The sequence below is a fragment of the Acomys minous genome (genome assembly GCF_964271855.1).
Source record: "Acomys minous genome assembly, chromosome: 5".
Lineage (NCBI taxonomy): Eukaryota > Metazoa > Chordata > Mammalia > Rodentia > Muridae > Acomys > Acomys minous.
Window position 1 is genome coordinate 26,514,441 of NC_140494.1, and position 21,106 is coordinate 26,535,546.

The 21,106-nt window shown below is 48.4% G+C and overlaps 1 protein-coding gene across 18 annotated transcripts in view; it reads right to left on the reverse strand.

Moving 5' to 3' along the window:
- SVIL (supervillin) overlaps positions 1-21,106 on the reverse strand; it is a 201,622-nt gene that overhangs the window by 39,863 nt on the left and 140,653 nt on the right. For 12 of the 18 annotated variants that reach the window (XM_084782155.1, XM_084782171.1, XM_084782157.1 and 9 more), the window contains 10 exons: positions 20,723-20,896; positions 20,030-20,064; positions 19,542-19,603; positions 18,779-18,918; positions 17,474-17,569; positions 15,684-15,927; positions 14,465-15,038; positions 13,571-13,790; positions 4,745-4,868; positions 175-222 (listed from right to left, as the gene is read on the reverse strand). In XM_084782155.1, the coding sequence (XP_084638281.1) occupies positions 175-222; positions 4,745-4,868; positions 13,571-13,790; positions 14,465-15,038; positions 15,684-15,927; positions 17,474-17,569; positions 18,779-18,918; positions 19,542-19,603; positions 20,030-20,064; positions 20,723-20,896 (1,717 nt within the window). The remainder of the gene's footprint in view (positions 1-174; positions 223-4,744; positions 4,869-13,570; positions 13,791-14,464; positions 15,039-15,683; positions 15,928-17,473; positions 17,570-18,778; positions 18,919-19,541; positions 19,604-20,029; positions 20,065-20,722; positions 20,897-21,106) is intronic. The other 6 variants (XM_084782163.1, XM_084782168.1, XM_084782161.1 and 3 more) reach the window with 5 other exon arrangements.

Below are 21,106 nucleotides of genomic sequence, written 5' to 3' on the forward strand. Positions count from 1 at the left end.
AAAAATCCCTGGCTTTCTTTCTCAGGCATGGGCCAAGGATTCTCTGTAGAGTTCCCCAGGTAGAACTCTCTCTCTGTTCTTCTGTCTCCTGGCTCTGTGCCTAAGCTTTGCACCCACCAGGGGAATCCACTGCATTCGCTTACAGAAGGACACCTGCGTTAGAGTCAGGCTTACCCAAAGCAGATTAGAAATGGCATTATCATCTGTAAATCCTCCTTCTTCCTACAGGTTAAAACAAACAGGAGACATTGTAGAGGGCCAAAAGAGCAGAGTCTGCTGGGGTGAGCACTCTGTGTCTGGGTTCAGTCAAGTCAAAAGCATGCACGTGCTCGCATTCCAGTGCTGTGAACAGCAAGCAGCCCCATCCCCCAGGGACAGGATGACAGCCTGTGAGCAGACATCACCCAACAGCTTGCCCCACCTCCTCCTCCCCCTTGTCCACCTGTTTTCTCCTCAGCATTGACAGACAATTCTAGCAGGAATGTGGCAGGGGCTCTTTCCTTGAATTTTCAGGTCTATTTCTGTGATATCTGACATCTCAACCTTAACTGACGTCAGCTGAAAAGGCGACCTGTTCCCCCCTGGGACCTTCACACAGGTAGACTGACAACAGCCAATTCTATAATGGTTTTTTGTTTTCTGGAAAAAGTCCCAGACACTGGATTGCTGTCTTCAAAAGGACATGGAAATCACCTCATATCCTGCAATGTTGACCAGGCCCAAGTAGTGCATGGATTATATTATTATTATTATTAATTTTGGTTTTTCGAGACAGGGTTTCTCTTATAGCCCTGGCTGTCCTGGACTCATTTTGTAGACCAGGTTGATCTTGAACTCACAGAGATCCACCTGCCCTTGACTCCCCAACTGCTGGGAAGAAAGGCGGGCACCACCACACCTGGCTTTAGAGCTAGGATTTAGTTATGACTTGACAGAAGGAAAGAAGATGCCGGGCAGGCCTCTTCTTTAAGACCTTCTTTTGCCTCCCTCTCTCTTGACATCTTTTGCCTCCCTCTCTCTTGACAGACATGGAAACAAATCCTGCTCACGTACACGTGTCCCACGGACTGTGGACCTGACCTGTGCCACCACTTAGTGGCTTTTGGATTGGTACTACTAAGTGCACGCACCACATCACCCAGACCTATGCTAACTGAAATCCAGGAGGCAGGTGGGGGTGGGGGTGGGGGTCCGGGAGGGGAGAGGAGGAGAAGGAAGGCCCCTGTGTCACTTCCATGGGAAGCGAGTCCGGCTAGAAATAGCTAGCGCTCTTAATAACCATTTCATTAACCTTGATTCTGAGGTATATAATTAGAACGCAAACAACTGTTCCCTGGGGCTGAAATCTGAGAACAAAAGGGAAAGCTTTGCTTTTTCAAGGCTATCCATGAGCCCAAAGAAGATGGTACTATCATACAGCACCCCAAATGAGATGTGGGCGGGAGCACCCTGATTTCTTTCAGGACTGCCCCCTTGACAGAGGAAATGATTACAGATTGTCAAGACATTTATTTATTTTGTTGTTGCTTTGAGATAGGAATCATCCTATAGCCTGGGCTAACCTGAAACTTATTATGTAGCCCAGGATGGCCTTGAGCACACATAAATCCCCGGTCTCAGTCCCTTGAGTGCTTGAATTATAGGTGTGTGCCACTATGCCCATCCCATCCCCTAATATGCGTGTATGTGTGTGTGTGTTAAAAATAATTTCACCTGCTTTTGTATATGGGTGTTCGCCTGCATGTATGTCTGCACACTGAGCACATGCCTGATGCCCACAGAGGGCAGAAGAGAGTGTCAGATAGCCTGGGACTGGAGTTACAGATTGTCATGAGCCCTCGTGTGGGGAACGGACTCTGGACACTCTAGAAGAACAGCCAGTGCCCTTAACCACTGAGCCGCCTCTCCAGCCCTGTAGTGTCTTCTCTAGGGTCTTACCAGGGCCTTTTAAATGATCAATATGGTATTAGCAGAAATAGTTGATGATTTTGTTTTTGTGGTGTATGTGTGTGTGTGTATGTGCATGTGCACACACAGAGGTCAGAGATATCGTTGGGTGTCTTTCTCCACTGTTTCCCACTTTTTATTCTGAGACAGTGCGAATCACAGAACCTGAAGCTTGATGACTTGCTAGGCTAGTTGGCCATGAAGTGTGAGTAGGTGACAGGCACAGGCCAGCTGGAGGGCCAGGCACTCCCTGCACCTGGCTTTCTTATGAGTGCAGTGGACACATAATCATGCTTATATGACAAGTATGTTACCGACTGGGACAACTCCCCAGACACTAGTTTTCTTAATTTTTTTTTTTTTTTAAAGTCTCACTCTGTAGCCAGGGCTGCCCTGAAACTCACTATGTAGCTTAGGTTACCCTTGAGCCTAAAGCAAACCGCCTGTCCAAGCCTCCAGAGTGGGAGTGCTGGGCTCCAGCCATATCCCATTCTGGGCTATTATCTTGTCTTTTGGGGAGGGGGGTGGTTTCAAGACAGGGTTTCTCTGTGTAGTCTTGGCTGTCCTGAACTCACTTTGTAGACCAGGCTGGCCTCGAACTCACAGCAATCCACTTGCCTCTGCCTCCCAAGTGCTGGCATTAAAGGCGTGCACCACCACGCCCGGCCTACTCTCTTTTCTTAAGGCAGCTGCTGCAACGTTTAAGCTCCCCTTGCAGCTCCCACGGCATGCTTTGTGGCCAGGCTGCATGGGCTTTCATGGGAGAGATGGACGTGGTTTACTGAGACCTCTCCTGTCTCTTCTCTGTCTCGGGAGCTGCAACCTGTATCTGTGTACCAAGTAGCACGAGCTCGAAACTGTTTGGTAACCATAAATGTGTGCTGTTTGACGGACTCAGAACAAGGGTGTGAGTGACCCTAAATCTAGCTGCTTTGTGCCTGGGGATAGAATTGGATGTGTATGGTACCTGCCCTCCCGCCAGCCACCCATGGGCAAGTCTAAAGTCTCATTTAGGCAACAGGCTCCCACCTGCATGTGCACATCAGAAATGTCTTCCCTTCTCCAGGGAGGCATTCAGACAGGCACTTGGAGTAGGTTTTCAAGCATGCCTAGGTGGGCATCTCAAGGAACGCCAGGTTTAAGGCCCTTTGCCTATATCTCCTCTGAGCACAGCGAAGCAGCGTGCTTAAACCCTGCCTGCCAGCCCTTGGGAAGAAATGATCCTGCGTGTTGTCGGTGGCCTCTGAAAACCACTTGACCTTAACAGAACTTGAGATTTCCCCGTGTGAGGGACAAGAGCCTAAAATAGACAGGCTATTTTAACTTCAAGGAGCTTATTGTCTAAGCCAAAGTGAACCAGGCCACGGTAGAGTCCAGTGCAGCGAGCTCACCACGGCAGCAGAAGGAGCAGCCCAGTGAGCCCTGGGTGGCCCTGTGCATGCAGCCACAGGCCGCACCTATAGCCCGAGGAGTCCAGCACTGGGCTCTCTATCCCTAGAGTGAACGCAGCGGCAGCCCGAGTCCCTGCCTGTAGGTGGCTCAGCCAAGTGTGGGCAGCTCAGACCCATCCTCTCCCCACCCTGTTCTGGAAATAACGTGAGCCCTCCTCACTCTGCACCACCATGGGGAATCCATCCCACTTTTGAGCTTCATTCTTGTTTTCACCTGACTGCGTCTTTCAAAAACTGCACATGGAAGTGACCCGGAAGTGACGACATCATGTACAGCTGACAGCTCAGCTACTCAGGTGTATGCTCTGTGTCTGAAGACTTTAGAAGGTTCCAGAAGTTGGATAGTTGGGTGTGGCTCAAGGGCGTCATCCTGCCTCGGCCAGTAAGCACATGTGTATTCACAGAGCCAGTGGGCAAGGACGTCGTGGCTGAAGCTTGGAGCAGCTGGCCAAGGCTTATGATCACTACACATCTGTGATTCAACAATTCATTGATATGCCCGCATATGAAATGCTCACCCATGCGGCTTATTTGATTTTTACATATATGTCCTCAATAAAAGCCATGATCTCATCTTCATGAACCAGGCTTCAGATTAGGGAGAAAGTCCTCATGGACCAGGGTTTCACTCTTAGTTTTATACCTAGGTCTTAAATCTCTGCCTAAGAAATTTAAGTCCAGACCTAGGACTCCTACAGAGATGTAGCTGACGGGCAGCTCAGGCATCATGTGGTCCCCTAGTAAGGGGAGCAGAGGCTGTCTCTGACATGGACCCTATTGCCAGCTGTTTTAACACTCACCCCCCTGGGCACAGGGAAAGAGAACATGCTCAGTTCTGATGTGACTTGATGAGCTGGGGTGGATGGAAAGGGAGGCTCCCCTTTTCTGAGGAAGAGGGGATAATGGGATGGGGGAGGGGGAGGGAGGGTGGGGCTAGGAGGAGAGGAGGGAGGGGGCTATGCCCAGCTGACCAGCATGTAGAGTGAATAAATAAATTAATAAAGTAAGTCCATGTTTGATATGTAACTTATAAGCTGTTCGGCGTGAGTTGTCTCATTTGAAAGACTTTAATCACATTCTAAGGCCAGACTTCATTTAAAATTCAACAGTGAGAACACTTGGAAACTGGCCTTTGCTCTCGAGTGTGGTGCTGGCACCAGCCCTCCTCCTCCAGCCTCGACCTCATGGTTAGTGTTAGCCTCGACCTCATGGTTAGCAGCTTTGTGACAAACCGTGTCCCCTAAGGACAGGGAAGCGCTGGTGCTTTAGAGCAGGGCTCATAGCCTCCACCCACAAACACGTGTTCCCGAGACACACAGGTGACATTGGTGAGGTGGACAAGGTACCTTCTTCCTCAGGGACTGGTCCACCTCCTGGATGTGCAGGCCGCTGGTGGCTTTGCCATATTCCTGCTTCCGAATCAGTCTGTTCTTCCAATCTTCCTCCCCACTCTTCTTCAACAGCGCCAGCCTGGAAGGAAGACACACCCACGGAGCAGTGAGCACCACCGTCTCAGGTCACACAAGACGGGCCCAATGATCTCTTAGTTGGTTGGGAAGAAAAGCTGAAACTGGCTCATCTTATAAAAGAGGCCCCATCAATTCCAGGAAAGGAAGGGACAACTAGGCCTTCCTCTTGCTCTGGGGCTGAGAGCAATACCAGAGGGAAAAAATAACCATCCCGGGTGCAATGCCTTCTGGGGACCCCTTCTGGCCACCTGATGAAATAGCACTTAAAAGTTGAAAGCCATAGTTCTTTGTAGAAAACACTGCTGAGGGGGGCTTAAAACATGGAGAATAGGAATGAGTCATAGCAGAGGTGATTGCCCAATGAATTAAATTATTCTCATGTATGGAAATTTTATAATGAAACCCTGCTTTGAACAATAAATATACACCAATAAAAACAAAGATATGGCATCTTGGTATCTTACTTCAATGAAAGGTCAATTATGATTTCATCACTGCTGTCTTCTAGTCTCAGCCTTGGTTTTCCCCCTAGATTAACTTTGTCTTTACAATGTATCCTAATAGAAAACTACTTTCTAAAAACCCACATTGAAAAATTATTACTTCAACTTTCTCCAAAGGAAAAATATACCAACAAAAAACCCAACCTATTAATGAAGACTGTTACCAACACACTTTAGCCCAGGCACGGAAAGACTTTATCTAAAGCTGCCTGCACATTTGGTTCTCTCTGAAATGCCATTTTCCAGAACAAGAGGCTATTTCAGGAAAACATCCCAGCCATTTAAGTTCAACAGAGTGAGAGAGACAAAGGGGCAAAATGGGGCCCATGAGATTCATTGAGGCTGGTGTTCAAACAACTTGAAGATTAGGGAGGAAGCAAACAAGGTGATGAGACCATGTCCCCTTGTGCTTTCTGGCAGGTTACACCTTTGACCACAACAGGGGCTGCCAGGCAGCCAATGAGCTGCACTCTGGGCTTGGGTATTGGTGTGACTGGACATGAGAGGGCCCCAGAGGCTCCTGAGTTTGAACACTTGGCCCTTGGATGGTACTACTATTTGGGGGTACTGTGGAACCTTTCGGACCTGGGACTTAGTTGGCAGAGGGAGAGCTTTAAGGGTGTGGCTTGGGCCTGACCCCTATCCTGGCTTAAGCTCTCTGCTTCCTCTAAAGTATGATCAAGCCATGCCACAGCTCTTGTGAACGTGGATGGTGCCTCCCTTCACTGTGTCTTCCCCACCATAGTGGACTCTACACCCTGCTCTGCCCAGTCGCTTCTCATCAGCTATTCAGCCCTCCCGATGAGAACGGCAGTTAGTTTTACTGCATTGTTTCCTTCAGGTACCTTGTCCTCCTTGCCTTGCCATGTGTGACCTGGACATGGGGCTCTTTGAGGCCCCAAGTGCTGGATGTCCTGAATCTATCCAATATTGGAATTGGAGGCAGGGTGCCTTACACCCTGATAAAAGCTCATTCACATGGTTTGTGGTGTCTCTTGGATGGAGTCCAGAGCCTCAAACATGCTAGGCAAGTACTTGGACCACTGAACCGCACATGGTAAGAGGGGCTGTTAAGCAAATAAGGAACCAAGTTCTATAGGAAGCAATAACCCATTCTATTTACAAATGCATGCATAATCATCTTTTATACTTTCTGTCCCTCTATCAAATAATGTAAAGAAGCTCTAAAGGAACTTCCTGAAGCACACAGAACTTTGCACTTTGGGCCTATCCCCCCCTCAGTAGAGATTTCTAATCTCTCAGTCCTATGCGGCAGCAGACAAGACCACAGGGCCCATTCTAGAAACAGGAGGAGCTGCCTTACTGATCTAATATCTAAGGCAGGTGCTCACAGCCCCAGATGTTACTCAGTCTTAATGGCTATAGCGCGACAATGCTAACATGGCTACTTCATGTATTTGAACACGGAACCTGAATTCCTTCCCATGTTTTAATTTTAGTTCTTATTAAATAGTGACTTATTTATTCAGCCCCAGTTAACTTGAATGTGCACATTTTAGTGCAATTAGAGAATCTCAAAAGATTCAGACTATTAAGAGAAATAATCACAACTGTGAAACCCAAAAGCAGTAAGGGGATGTCTTCCAGCTAGTGAGCGTGCCAGGCCTTCACACCCAAGGAGGGATAGGTCCGAGTTGTCATCTGTGGGAGAGATCCACACTGCCACTTGCCCTGAACTCTGCTCTCAGAAGCAGCTGCTCTCTCACGCTGCCTTTGACTCAGAGCAGGCATCCTTGGCCTTCACCTCCATCAGATCTGACTTACAGAGTGTAAACTCTCACCCTCAGGGGCATTAAAGACAACGGTGCCCACCAGGGCATCTCAAACAGAAGCACGGTTTCCCCTGGGGCTGCTCCGGAAGTCAGGAGACTTAACTCATGAAAGGTGAACTGCAGAGTCTAGAATCACTGTCGCCTCCCTTATACCGCATGGGTGTGCACAGACGTCTCTAAGGACCTCATGTTTTGTCGCCATCATACACAGCAGGGATGCAGGTCAGACAGGCCAAGGCTCCCCTGAGCCGTGGCCCACGTATGCACTGGGAGGATGTGTGACTCCAAATCCTGCCTCTCTGAGTGCCACATTTCCTCCCATAAGAGGTGGAGCTGGGCAGACACACAGTGCCCACATCTATCGGGAAAAGCAGAGCTTTCCAACTGCCTTATAATGTTCCCCCCGGCCCTTGCAGGAGGCCTTCCACAGAACCACCGAGATTCCGTTCTAAGGCCCTGAAAATCTGCTGCTCAATATGCTGGCTCCTTCAACATCAGAAACGGAGTAAGCAAAATAATAAGGGGGCAGCTGCCTCTGTTGAGCCCACATGGTACTTGGCGCAGTCCACGCAGAGGACAAGTGATGGATAATGTCAATATTAACACACAGCGAATCTGAGCATATTACCCTGTCCCTTCTCATTTCCTACTTGGTGATCAACCAGCTGCGGGAGGGTAGCAGATCTCTCTAGTCTTGTTCTCTACTCTGGCAGTCTCACAGCCCTTCATCACTGCTGCAGAGGGCTAAGGTCTGGGTCGACACATGACATAAATCCCCCCACGTGCAGTGCCAACAATTGTCAGCGCTTTTAACCTCTGCCAAATCTGAGGGCTATTTGTGGGCTGTGTGTGACGTGGAGGGCTAGGGCATCTGCTTAGTCTGAGGCTCCATGCCCACTGAGTGGCATAGCATTAGCCTGCTAACATGCCTGCCTGGCCGGGGGCCAGCAGGAAATGCACTTACCAGGCTGCTGTGGGAGTGTCTATGGCTCTTGCCTTAGCCCCTGCTCTTCAGCAGGAATTCTGGCTTGAGAGCCGGCCGGGTGAGGACAATTTTTCCCCCCCAGCTCATGCCTGTCAGGGCTGGGTCAAGCAAGGGACAGGCAGACCATGTGACCCCAATATCAACTAAAGTATTTGCATTTCCTCTTTAGACATTTCAGAGCAACAGAAGGGTCACAGATGTAAGCTGAGCGACACTGATGAGTGATCACATAGACTCTGGTCTCAGCTGATGATAAAGCCGGAAGAGGCAACTACTAACAATACGCTTTTGGTCCGCATTTGGTTCTTATCTGGTGCTGAAGCTGAACCCGAGACCTTGTGCATCAAAACATGGCTCCACACGGATCCCTGGCTGCAGCCTCGTGTGTGTGTGTGTGTGTGTGTGTGTGTGTGTGTGTGTGTGTGTGTGTGTGTGTGTGTGTGTGTGCGCGCGCGTGTATACCCCTGAGATCTACCTCCCCATTTCACCTATAAGCACTGGAGTCACAAATGTGTGCCCTGTGTCCACTTTCTACCTTCACGCCACGGATTCAAACTCAGTTCCTTAGGCTTGCGCAGCAAGCTCTTTACCCACTGAGCCACCTACCCAACTGCTTGCTTTTTATTTATTTGAATGTCTCTGGTGCTCAAGACTGAGGCTGGAACCTTATAGCTGCTAAGCATGTACCATGCACTGGGCCAGGCCTCAGCCCTCATTTGTTCCCTGGAAGACTGCTATAGTTTGAGTACAGTGTGCTTCCCTGTACTCACATTAACTGTCCTCAGGGCAGCATCCTGAGTGGACCTGCAGTGGGTGAAGAGATACTTAAAAGGGATGAATGCCTTTTTCTTGGGAATGAGTTTATGCTCTTGGTGCAGATCAGTAAAGAAAGAGCTGCCTCTCTGCTTTGTGCTCTCTGCACAGGCGTTTCGCCATTGTGAAGCTTAGCCATTAAGTGTCCTTCCACAGGTCCGCTTGCTGCAGTCAATCCTGGAGCAAGGGCTGGTGGGAGCACTAGGGGCCAGCCTCCCTCAGTGGATGAATTCATCCCCGGGGAAGGTCGGGATATAACGGCATTTTTAGGAGCTGGTAGAAATTTCTAGAGGTGGGGTCTAGTGGAAGGAAGTAGTCTCTGTCAAGGTTCCTAGAAGCACTATCTTGTCCCTAGCCCTCTCCCTTTGGCTCTCCGCTTCCTGGGTGCCCAGAAGCATCAGAACTAGCTAATCAGGAACTGAAGTATTTGAGACAGCTAACAGAAATCTCCTCTCCTTCAGACCAGGATTCCCACTGAGTCAGCCCGACTTTCCTCCCCGCTCCAACGCGGCAGGAGGCCCTCTACCTGAGGTGGCCGCTGAGGCCAGTCTTTGATGCTCCACAACTGTGAGTCAAAGCACATTCTTCCGCTTTCCAGATCACTCAACCCCAGACACTCCTTGCAGCGAAGTCAGTGATGACGGAAAGACGGTTTGCAAAGGCTCGGCAGACTTTGTCAGCTTCCACTTCTAACTTACAGGGTTATTTGGTTCAAAAATGCTTTTTCCAAAAGTCCCTAAAAGGGGCCATTTGATCTCTAATGGTTTAGACAGTGATAAAACGGTGGCTTTGTTAATCCAGTGGATAGAGAATCCCATGTGTCACCTGGCGATGGGTCTAACTGAATGCTCTAGATATTGTGGTTGCATCTCTCATTGCTGTAACAAAAATACTCAGTGGAAGCCACTTAAAGGATCACTGACCCTGGCTGACGGTTTGAGATGGGAACAGCCCATCACGGTGCGCAAGGTATGGCAGAGCTCATGGCGGTGGGAGTGTGTGGCTGGGATCCTCGCATCTCAGCAGGGCACAGAGATGGGACGAGACACACAGCTGGGGTGCAATCTTCAGAGGCCTTCCACTAATGACCTAACCTCTGTCAGCCATGCCTCCTGTCCCAAGTGCTGGGCAAATTCCCAGAACAACGTCACTAGCTGGGGACCAAGAGCAGCCAAACTTACAAACATATAGGGACACTTCGGAGGCAAGCCCCAACATTCCATGTCAAAAAGATAAAGAAAGGAAAAGGACTTGGGCATGTGTTTCCTTACATATCCAACTTATTCTTTAAAATGAGAGCATAGGGCTAGCAAGATGGCTCAGTGGGTAAAGGTGCCTGCTGCTAAGCTTGACAACCTGAGTTTTATACTTAGAACCAACTCAAGATGTTGTCTTCTGATCTCTCCCTTCACACTCATGCTGTGGCATGTGTAGGTTCTCTCCCTTGCTCCCCTCCCCCCCCCCTCTCTCTCTCTCACACACACACACACAGGGTTAAGTGTAAAATTTTAAAGGCGTATATAGAGGTTTTCTAAACTATTTCTCAGTTACTACACTTTTGATTTTAGCTTTACACTTTACATTTTTCGTCTCACAATGCATCCTAGACTAGACTCAAGCTTCTGAGCTCACATGGGTCTTCCTGCCTCAGTCTCCTGGGTAACAGGAACAAAGGTGCTTAGAGTATTTGGCAGCAGCAGAGCAGAGAACTTGATCTGACCCAGTCCCTAGGTTAAAGGAGGCCCAGGCCGTGGAGGCAAAGGGCACAGCTCATCAGAACTTAAAACAAAGGCTACAGTCCAAGTTGCCTATTCTCAGATCTGAAGGCGAAAGTGTAGAACGTGTATGCAGAACTACTGGGCACAGTGACACAGTGACTGCAAGCTCCATGCATTCGGAAGATGGAGGCAGGAGAATTGCCTGAGCCCAAGGGTTATGACTGGTACACCGTGTTGAGGATGCTAGGACTAAGTCCTTCCTGTGGTGGTGTGAATGAAAATGGCCCCCACAAGAAGTGGCACTATTGGAGGGTGTGGCCTTGCTGTAGGAAGTGTGTCATTGGGGGTGGGTTTTGAGGTTTCAGATGCTCAAGCCAGGCCCAGTGTGTCTTTCTATTGTCTGCTGATCTCTTGACTACCTCTCTAGCACTGTGTCTGCCTGCACACCACCATACCTCCCAGCATGATGACAAATGGACTAAACCACTGAACCGCAAATCAGCCCCAATTAAATGTTTTCCTTTATAAAATTTGCCATGGTCGTAGTGTCTCCCCACAGCAATAGGAACCCTAACTATGACCCCTCCGTGGGTAATTGAGTAGTCATAATAGTTGGACTAAGTAAGGTTTGAAAGACCTAGAAGTTTATATGTCACCCCAGGGGAGGAAAGCAAAGCCCAAATAAATGTTTGAGCAAAACCCTTATTCCCAATAGACCAAGCTTCACAGTTAAGAGAGAGAAGGATCAGAGCTGCCATCAGGGAACCTTCTCGTGTGAATGGTAAAGATAGGCACAAGGGTATTTTCAGTGATGTACACACAAAAGTACCACCAAGGCACAGGCGGAGGTCATGGGTGACATATTCCTGTCAGCATAGTTTCTGATAGCCAACATGATTGCTCAATAAAGGGACCTTGACCTTTTAAAAAGCATATGCTTGGGCTGGAGAGATGGCTCAGAGGTTAAGAGCACTGGCTGCTCTTCCAGAGGTCCTGAGTTCAATTCCCAGCAACCACATGGTGGCTCACACCATCTATAATGAGATCTGGTGCCCTCTTCTGACCTGTAGGCATACATGCAGAGAGAATACTTTATATATAATAAATAAAATAAAATAAAATTTTAAAAAAGCATATGCTAATAATGAAATCAAGTAGCTGAATATTTAGCAAGCATTCCTGAGTTCCCCTTCAGGGTAAAACTCACAGAAAGGTACAAATTAACCAGACTCTACTGAAAACAAGCAGTTTAACCCAGAACTCCCACAGTTACATTTAATATACAGTCTCAGGCTGGGGCTGGAGCTCAGTGGCAAAGTGCTTGCCTAGCAGGCGCAAGAGTCTTGGAGACATCGCCAGCACCAGGGTGGAGGGAGGGCAGAGAAAGAAAGGGGAGGAAGGAAGGGAGGACAGAAGGAAAGGAGAAAAGGAGGGAGGAGGAAGAGGAGAGGGAGGAGAGGAAGGAGAGGGAGGAAGGAAGGGAAATGAAAAATTGTAACTGTTCAAAACAAGCCATCCATCTTTGGCTGGCGAGATGGCTCAGCACACCAAGACCAAGAGTCTGAGTTCAACCTCAGAACCCATGTAATCAAAGGAAAGAAGTGACTTCTGCAAGCTGTCTACTGATGTCCCCTCTGAGTGCCACCAGGCCTCCCTTTCCAGGGGATGTGGTCAAATATGGGGCACCAGAGTACATGTGAAAGTCAGTCCTCACTCTCTACTCAACTGTGGAGAATGTCCTGTCCACTGGCTAGATCTGGGTAGGGGTTCAAAGTTTACTGCATGTATTGTCCTTGGTTGGTGCCACAGTTTGAGCAGGACTCCTGAGCCCAGATATACCTGTCAAAATGTTCTTCTTGTAGGTTTCTAGGACCCTCTGGGTCCTTCTATTTCCCCATTCTCCCATGCTTCTCTCACCTAAAGTCCCAATAGGATGTCCTCCCCTCTGTCCCACTTTCCTGGTAAGTGAAGATTTTCATGGGACATGCCCCTTGGGTTAGTGTCCAGATATAAGTGAGTATATACCATTTGACTCTTTCTGCTTCTGGGTGAACTCATTATCATCATTTCTAGTTTAATCCATTAGTCCACAAATTTCAGGATTTCCTTGTTTTTAATAGCTGAGTAGTATTCCATAGTATAAATGTAACACAGGTTCTTTATCCATTCTTCTACTGAGGGACACTTATTTCACCAACCCTACATCTGACAAAGGTCTAATTTCCAAAATATATAAAAGAACTCAAGAAATTATACACCACCAAACCAAATAACCCAATTAAGAAATGGGATTCAGAACTAAACAAAGAATTCTCAACAGAGGAATATCTAATGGCTAGGAAACACTTAAAGACATGCTCAGTGTCCTTAGTCATCAGAGAAATGCAAATCAAAACAACTCTGAGATCCCGTCTTACACCCATCAGAATGGCTAAGATCAAAAACTCAAGTGACACCACATGCTGGCGAGGATACGGAGAGAGAGGAACACTCCTTCATTGCCTGTGGGAATGCAAACTGGTACAACCACTTTGGAAATCTATCTGGCGCTTTCTCAGAAAATTGGGAATAGGGCTTCCTCAAGACCCAGCTATTCCACTCCTTGGAATATACCCAGAAGATGCTCCAGCACACAACAAGGACATATGCTCAACCATGTTCATAGCGGCCTTATTCAAAATAGCCAGAACCTGGAAACAGCTCAAGCTCTTACACCTCTGCTTCCTACTTGTTATTTTAGCATCACAGCAGAGCCCCAGGCAACAAGAGGTCATCTCCCCTGTGCCCTTTCCCCTTCCCCTGTTTCTCCCCCTCCCCCTGCTCCTTCACCCTCCCCCTGCTCCTCTCCCCTCCTGCAGTACTGTCTGCCAGTCACCAGAGGGCCTACCTACCTCTCTTTGATTGACATGGTTTTGCTGGGTGAATCCAGGAGAGTCTCGCCCCCTGGCACTTTGACCTCTCCAGCAGCAAACATGGCGCTGGGGTTCTTGAAGAGCCTCTCTGCTACCTGCTCAGAGGAATCCTGCTGCTTCCAGGACGCTGGGGATGCCATCTGAACAGAGGCTTTCCCGGCAGCTGGCTCCATCTGCTCGGAAGCAGGCTCTCCAAACTCTGAGAATGAGAGCTGAGTCAGTATCATTCACATTCCCCCATGACCCCCAACCCTGCCACGGTGCAGCACCAGGGTCTGGCTATGGGCACAGTGTAGGTTGCCCACCAGGCCACTGGAGTTCATGCAGAGCTGCAGCACAGCCCACTGAGAAAGAAACAGCCCAAGGCAGCTGTGCTCTCTTAAGACAGTACATCCTCATTTCCAGGGACCTGAACTCACAGCCCAAGCTAGTCTCAACTGACAATACTGTCAATGTGTGTAAACGGAAGCAGCCCAGTTGCCTCTGCAGACAGCACACTAAGCTGTATGATCAGAATGCACCAAGAGCCTGGAAACCACGTTGGCTCAAGTCCTTATTCTCTGCGCTTACTGGGTGTGGTGGGACTTGGGTGCCATGTTGTGTGCATTAAGGTCACCCATCAGCTGAAACCCTTACCAAGGGGGTGTTAAGAACTGCAGCCACTCTTGTTGTTGCAGACCCCAGCAGGTCACTGGCTGTGTCACACTCAAGGAGAGGAGAGGTCTGGGGAAAGGATTAGGCGTCCCTGAACTTCTGATCCATTCTAGTGATAAAGCTGGCTCTAGATGTAGGGGACCGGAAACAACATGGACACATGCAACAAAGCCTGTCGGCCACAGAGCCCTCGGAAGCCTGCAAGCCACGGGGCCTTACCTTTGAGTGAGAACCTCCTCACGGCATTCTCCACGTCTGCTTTCTCCTCTGAGGCCTTCAGGTCCAGATTCCCTTGCAAACTGCTTTTAGCACTGGAAAATTCCTTCAGCTGATCACTGAGGTGGGCGGCAGGAGGATTCCCAAGCTCCAAGCTTCCTCTTCTTAAGATGTCATGTTTAGGCTCCTTCTGGCCGTCGCCCTCCCTGACTCTGCCAAGGATGGGGAAGGAGGGCTCTGCTTCCTCCTCGAAGGCTCTGTGAGCTTGAAGGCCACTGTCCCCTGCAGCTGCAGTCAGAGCTGTCTTGCTCTCTGGCTCCTCAGGCTCCCCCGGCATTCCTTTGCTCCCACTGTGCTCTGCCAAAGGCCGCCAGGCTTGGGGTTTCAGAATGCTTCTTACTGGAGAGTCTGAATGTTCCACAGGAGAGGAAAGCTTATAGTCAGCGGCACTTGGACTGTCTTCAACAGCTGGCTTCGTTCGAAGGTCCCCTGCGTATGTGGGAGCAACTGCAGCAGCCATGGTAGAAACAGATGTGTTCACAGAGGGGGAGAAGGAGATGAGCTTTCCGCTCTGCACCTGGGAGGACACAGTTGAGGTGCATCATGGTCTGAGGGGACTGGCACAGGTGGGCACACAACACCTGCAGTACCGCTTCCCGGCTCATCTTACTGGAAAACTAAGCCTTCGAGGTTCCAGAACACACAGAACATATCGCAGACAAACCTTCTGGGGAGGCAGCTTGCCTCTGCTCTCATATTCTACTCATTTCAAGCAAGTTATGAAAACAACAGAAGAAATAGCCAATTGGGGGTGGGTCTGCCTTAGGGATGAGAAGATGAAGTCACTTACAAGCTCACCTGTTGATCCTGTCCTGTGTCATGAACCCAAGAGCAATATTGTGCAGCTGTATTAAGAAAAAACATCTCCCTAACCCAGACACACACACACCCCAGACATACACACATAGATAAACACACACACACATCCATACACACACTCACATATACACCCTATACCACACACACACACACACACACACACACACACACACACACACCACACTTATGCCCCCATACCACACACCCCAGACATACATTCACACATATACACCACACACACACTGACATACGCACACACACCCCAGACACACACACACACACACACACACACACACACACACACTCGCACACCCCTGCACTGCAGGTAGACCACCACACTCACCTGCTCCACCTCTCCAAGGGTGACTGGCTGAGTCTGATATCTGGCGTTCATCCTCCTCTGCCGCACGTCTATTCTGTTTCTGGTAGAAATGGCTTTGGAGACTGGCTGGGACAATTTGTTAAACAAGGCCAATTTCTCTGCTAAGCTCAGAGTGGAGGAATCAGGTTCGCCTGGTTCGGCAGACTCTCTGCCCTCATTTGCCTGGGCCCTTGCTAAAGCCTTCTGGTGAGCAGATGCCTGCAACCTGGAAGCAAGGAAGGAAGGAAGGAAAGTCAGCCCTACAGAAAAGGACAAACAGAAGCCCACCACCACTTTCTTTCTTAACTTTCTTAACAATATCACTAATTTGGAGAGGGTTGATTTTTCCTACACAGATCTGGGTGTTTAGCTATTAAACAGGACAGTGAACAGCAGGGTCAGCGTGAGGCACCAGCACACTAAGTCTACAAGAGGCAGACTTTTAGCTCTGAATCATTCCTATGAAGGAAACTTCCTGTTGAAGGAACCAGTGCCAGCCTAGCTAACTTCCTATTGAGAAATTCTGGATGGTTCTGATCATGGGGACTACAGGTAGAGAGGCAGGACATCAGTCCCCGGGTCTGACATCCTCCACAGATGCAGCTCGGGAGGCAGAAACTTCATTGTGCATAGTAAGGAACAATATGGCCTCATGTCCATGACATATTCTGCAAAGCAGCTTTTTCTCTGTCAAAAGTGTGGTTTTTAAATATACTTTTCTCTCCCAGGTTTCTGCCAACTTTCAAGAGTTAAATCTAACTCTCAGTAACTTGAAAGGTGAAGAAAATGTCAGGTGTGTAATCCGCCCGCCCACGCTCCTCGACCCCCCCCAGCTGAGACCGTGTAGGCAGAGGGGGTAATACACGTCCTGCACGTGCAAAGCCAGGGCTCGATGCTCAGCACCAGAAAAACAACACAGTTATAATAACAGCCTCTGCTGGCAGCACGGGTCTTAGAAGGACGTTCTGCCTTTGTTCTTACTAGTCACTGATCCAAGGCAGTCCTAGATCAGAGGCAGTGTCTGTGTCCACAGATGCCATGAGGACAGGGGGCAAGCGAGGACACCTGACGACTGGAGCCCTTCAGCGGGGAGGTGGTCCAAGAGTACCAACTACAGGGGCAAAAAGTCTTTCTCAAGACAGCCCTGCTTCTGGATTGGGCTGGTTTATTCTAGTTCTGTCATTTTACATCTAAATCTTATTTTTAGCTTTTGTGTTGTGGCTCAACACAGTTATGACAAAGGGAGATATCTGTGTGATTTGTGAGCATAATTTTAAGACACCACAATTTAAAACTGTATCCTATAAACTACAACCGCTCCTAAAATCTAATGACAGTGTCTCCTCTTTCCAAATTAGAAAACAGGAGCATTTTGGTTTTAGATTGGATTTGTGTGCACACATTTTAAGATAACTAGCTCTTACCAATATTTCAATATTCACATCAATGTGCCATTTTAAAAGTAGTCTTGATCTGTTAGTATTTTAGATGAAAAGTAAGTGTTTGAGGAATGATCATTTTTATGTTAAAAACAAAAAAGATGTTGTAAGTGAGTTACTGTGATCCTAGCACCAACACAGCAAGCAGGCAGATGGAATACATGTTTCTCACACAGGCATGAAATTAACAGTACCTCTCATGGGACAAAACATCAAACACTTCAGGAACACTCACTGCACTGACTTGTTTGCCAAACAAACAAAAGGCACTCAAGGTTCCAGATGCACCCGCTGCCCAGCGCCTTGGCCCTGGGTGCTACATGTGTCCAGTACCTGGCAGGCTGCACAGTGCTCCTAGCTACAGTGGGGCTAGGAAGTCTCGCCATTACAGAGTGGGTGACCCCAGAACACGAAGCAGGGATAGGTTCACTTTAAAAGCAATGGCCAAAGGAGGAGCATTCATGAGGAGAGAGAAGAAAAGAAGCATTAAGGAAGGCATGGCTGTAAATCCAGAAAAGCATGAATCAAATATTTTAACCAAAAAAATATTTGCTAAACACCTTTGAGGGGAAACGGATAGCAAAAGAACTTGGGAAAAGCAATACAGACGGAGGGAACAGGAGGCACAGGCTATATCCAGAGTAAATGGGACAAGCAGAGGCGCAAGCTGGAAAAAGAGTCAACTTAGAACAAACAGCCTCATTTTAAGAAGTCATTTAAAAAGCTAGTATCACCACAGCCGGTCAGGAGAGACCAACAACAGTTTAGAATGTTCTTCTCAATGTGGTGTTTAGAAGCATCAGTGACCTCGTCAATCAGCAAGCTCATCAAAGTAGAGCATGGAGCCCAGCTGGCTGGTATTCTCCTGCCTTCAGTGTTTTGTTCCAGTGGCTGTCTGCTACAGTGTTTACAAGCCAACCCAAGAAGTTATTTTGTAAACAAAAGGACACACTAGGAGTCACAGGTAAGTAAACAGATGTGCGTGTCCACAAACACATAAGATAAAGAAGAGCCTAGGTTGGGATGTAGCTCAGTGAGTGGCAGAGCACTTGTCCAGCACACCCAGGGTAGGTGAACCCCAGGAAGACTGGTGACCTCACGGCAGGCTCCAGCGGCAAAACTGCAGACAGAGGTTCTTAGGGACTCACCATTATACAGAAATGATTTTTTTTAAAAAAACAAAACAAAAAAATATTCTCTCTTGACTGAAATGGCTAACTTTGAATGAATCAGTCAAGGTGAGCTGAGCACACCTGAGCAGGCTGCCCCAATGCACCCATCCAATTGACAATCAATTTTGAGACACTTTGGCGATGGTTTAAAAACAAAATAAATGCTTATCTCCTAGAGGTCATGTTTAAGGATGGAAAGCCCGTGGTGTGGCTGAAGATGGAGAGTGACCACCTAGGAGCTGATAGTTCATCTACACAAGGGTAAAAACACTTCAAAGGTAACCCTAGGACCTAGAACAGGTATGTCCCATTACTGTTTAGACAGCAGAAAAACCAAAACAAAAGTATGATGTATGTGCCTCTCTATGGCTTCTAGCTAAACTGCCTCATTCTTATAGAAAATTCTTGAATAGCCCTCTAAAGGTGACAGCACAGGCCAGGCCGAGAACTCCCCCCAGAGACGCACGTGGCTGCGATGACCACTTCCTCAGTGGTGATGGGCTGGGTATGTGAACGGTCCTGCAAGCGACGCAGCCTCTGCTCCACGGCTGCATTTCTCGAACGTCTCTTTGGTACACTGTGCTCATCAAATGATTTCTCCATCTCCTGCAGGTAGAAAAAGTTGTGTAATCTGCCTGAGTTCGAAGACAAAACCGCAGTAACAAAGACTGTGCCTGCTGCTCTTCTGAGGTATCCCAAGAGCAGACACCAACGAGAGGTCCCTGCCATCGGAAGTGACACTTCACACGGGGGCGGCTGGGCTGCTCAAAACCAGTCAAAACTGAAGCGTGGCTCTAGAATGTCAACTGATGTTGGTACCGGTCCCAGTTCGGGTGGGAAGTAAGAGGCGGGGCTGCATGCAAGGTTATCAGCCCTCAGAAAGGATTCCAGAATCCCCTTTCTTCCTTGCTTTTCCATTCCTGTCACAAGGAGGTGAGCGGCTTCCTGGCTTCTTCTGCTACCTGCTCCTGTCATGGAGGGCCCAAAGCAACAGGCCAGCTGCTCATAGAGTAGAGCCTCTGAGCAGTGTGCCAAAATAAGCTTTTTCTTTAAAAAAAAAATTTGATAACCTCGGGTATTCTGTTATAGTAAAGGGACTCTGACTAACACAGCACAAGAAGAGAGCAGCAGGTGCTGCAGGTGAGGAAGACCCTGAAGCACCCAGAAGTGTGTGAGACTCCAGAACCCAGGGTATGGTTTCCAAGCAAAACCATTTTGGCACGCCTTACCCTGAAGAGAAGCCTCTTGGCAGCAACACTCAGTTTGGCCCGTTCATCCACCTTCTCTTCATCTGGAAAAGCCATGAAACAAAAACTGAACATCATTAGAAAGCACGCATCTCTGAAGCGGTTTTTAAGGCTGACCTGGCAATCCCTTGAGTCCCAGAGTAGGTCAACTGACATCACAACTGTAACAGTCTGCCTCAGAGGCGTTAAGAATGGATTGCCTTGCCGAGTAATGTGGCAGTCACCAGTCAAACCTGGTCCTTTAGTCAAATGGCGGTTCCACACTGCTCACTGACTGCACAAGCCTCTTAGGTTCCATCTAGAGCTAAGGGAAGGCTTGCCTGGAATTTTCAGTGAGGGTTCACAGCAAGGCAATTTGGAAGAAAGAAAGAAACTGGTAGGCTCTGGGTTTCCTCTCCCATGCCCCAAATCTTAAATCTTAAATCATCTGGAGGAGATATGTACGAATAAAACAGAAAAGAGATACTCGCCCTCAACCACCGGCAAGTCTGAGCCCGAAGGGTACCTAGGAGACACAAGAGCAGATAAAGACGGTGATTAGTGGCGGACACACAAGATCCACGTGAAACATGATGCTGACCTTAAAACACACATGAGTGAACCATCCTAAAGATTTAAAGACACACTGGTGCGGGTTCTGGCCGGAGCCACCAAACAATTGCTAGCTGACACCGTGTAGCATGCACACACAACCCCAGCCTGGTGTGCACCCTGGGAATAAGTAGTGCTGACAAGAAGTTATTACATGGGACTACAGGCAGGTATCTGGGGAACTCATCATTTCTATACAATAGCACGTATAGTCATACATACTATGATAATATCAGACAAAATGCTGGTTATGAGTGCAAAACCCTTACGCTCAATGGAGGATGCTCAGTTCAGATGCCAGTTTAATAAAAGCATTAAAAAACAAAAAAAAAAACCCAAACCTAAAAGCACTGCCTGAAGAAAAGGTTTCTTCTCACCTGATCAAGTTCAGAACGGTCGAGTGATACTAGTTAGAAAAACCAACATTCTCCGGGAATATATTTCGTTAGTAAAATGAGTTATCTTTACAGCTGAGATGGAGTAATCCTGGAATCCTATGCAGACAGCATCAGCCCCACCAGGGTAGTGAGAATCTGGCATCTGAGTTGCTGACAGCACACACACGTGCCTACCTATCCGATTCCTTCCGCTCTGCTGACGTTATAGGTTGAGTTCTAAACCGCTCAGAAGTTTTTCTACTTTCACCGGGAGAAAGATAGCGTCTTGGTTTCCGAGACCCTCTCTCCCGTTCCATGGGCAAGCCAGTTCCTTCAGCTGACCTCTCAACCCGGGATTGGCTTTTAGGACTAAGGGAAGTGAGTGCAATAGAAGAAGGGGGAGAGACAGGGAAAGAGGGGAGAGGGGGGGAGAAGGAGAGAGAGGGGGGAGAAGGGGAAAGAGGGGGAGGGACAGAGGGGGCAAGAAAAGGGAGGGAGGGGGAGGAGGAGAGAGAGAGGAGAGGCTTATGTATCTCAGTGAGTCACAACAGTGCCAGGTTCTACATGCTACTACCATGC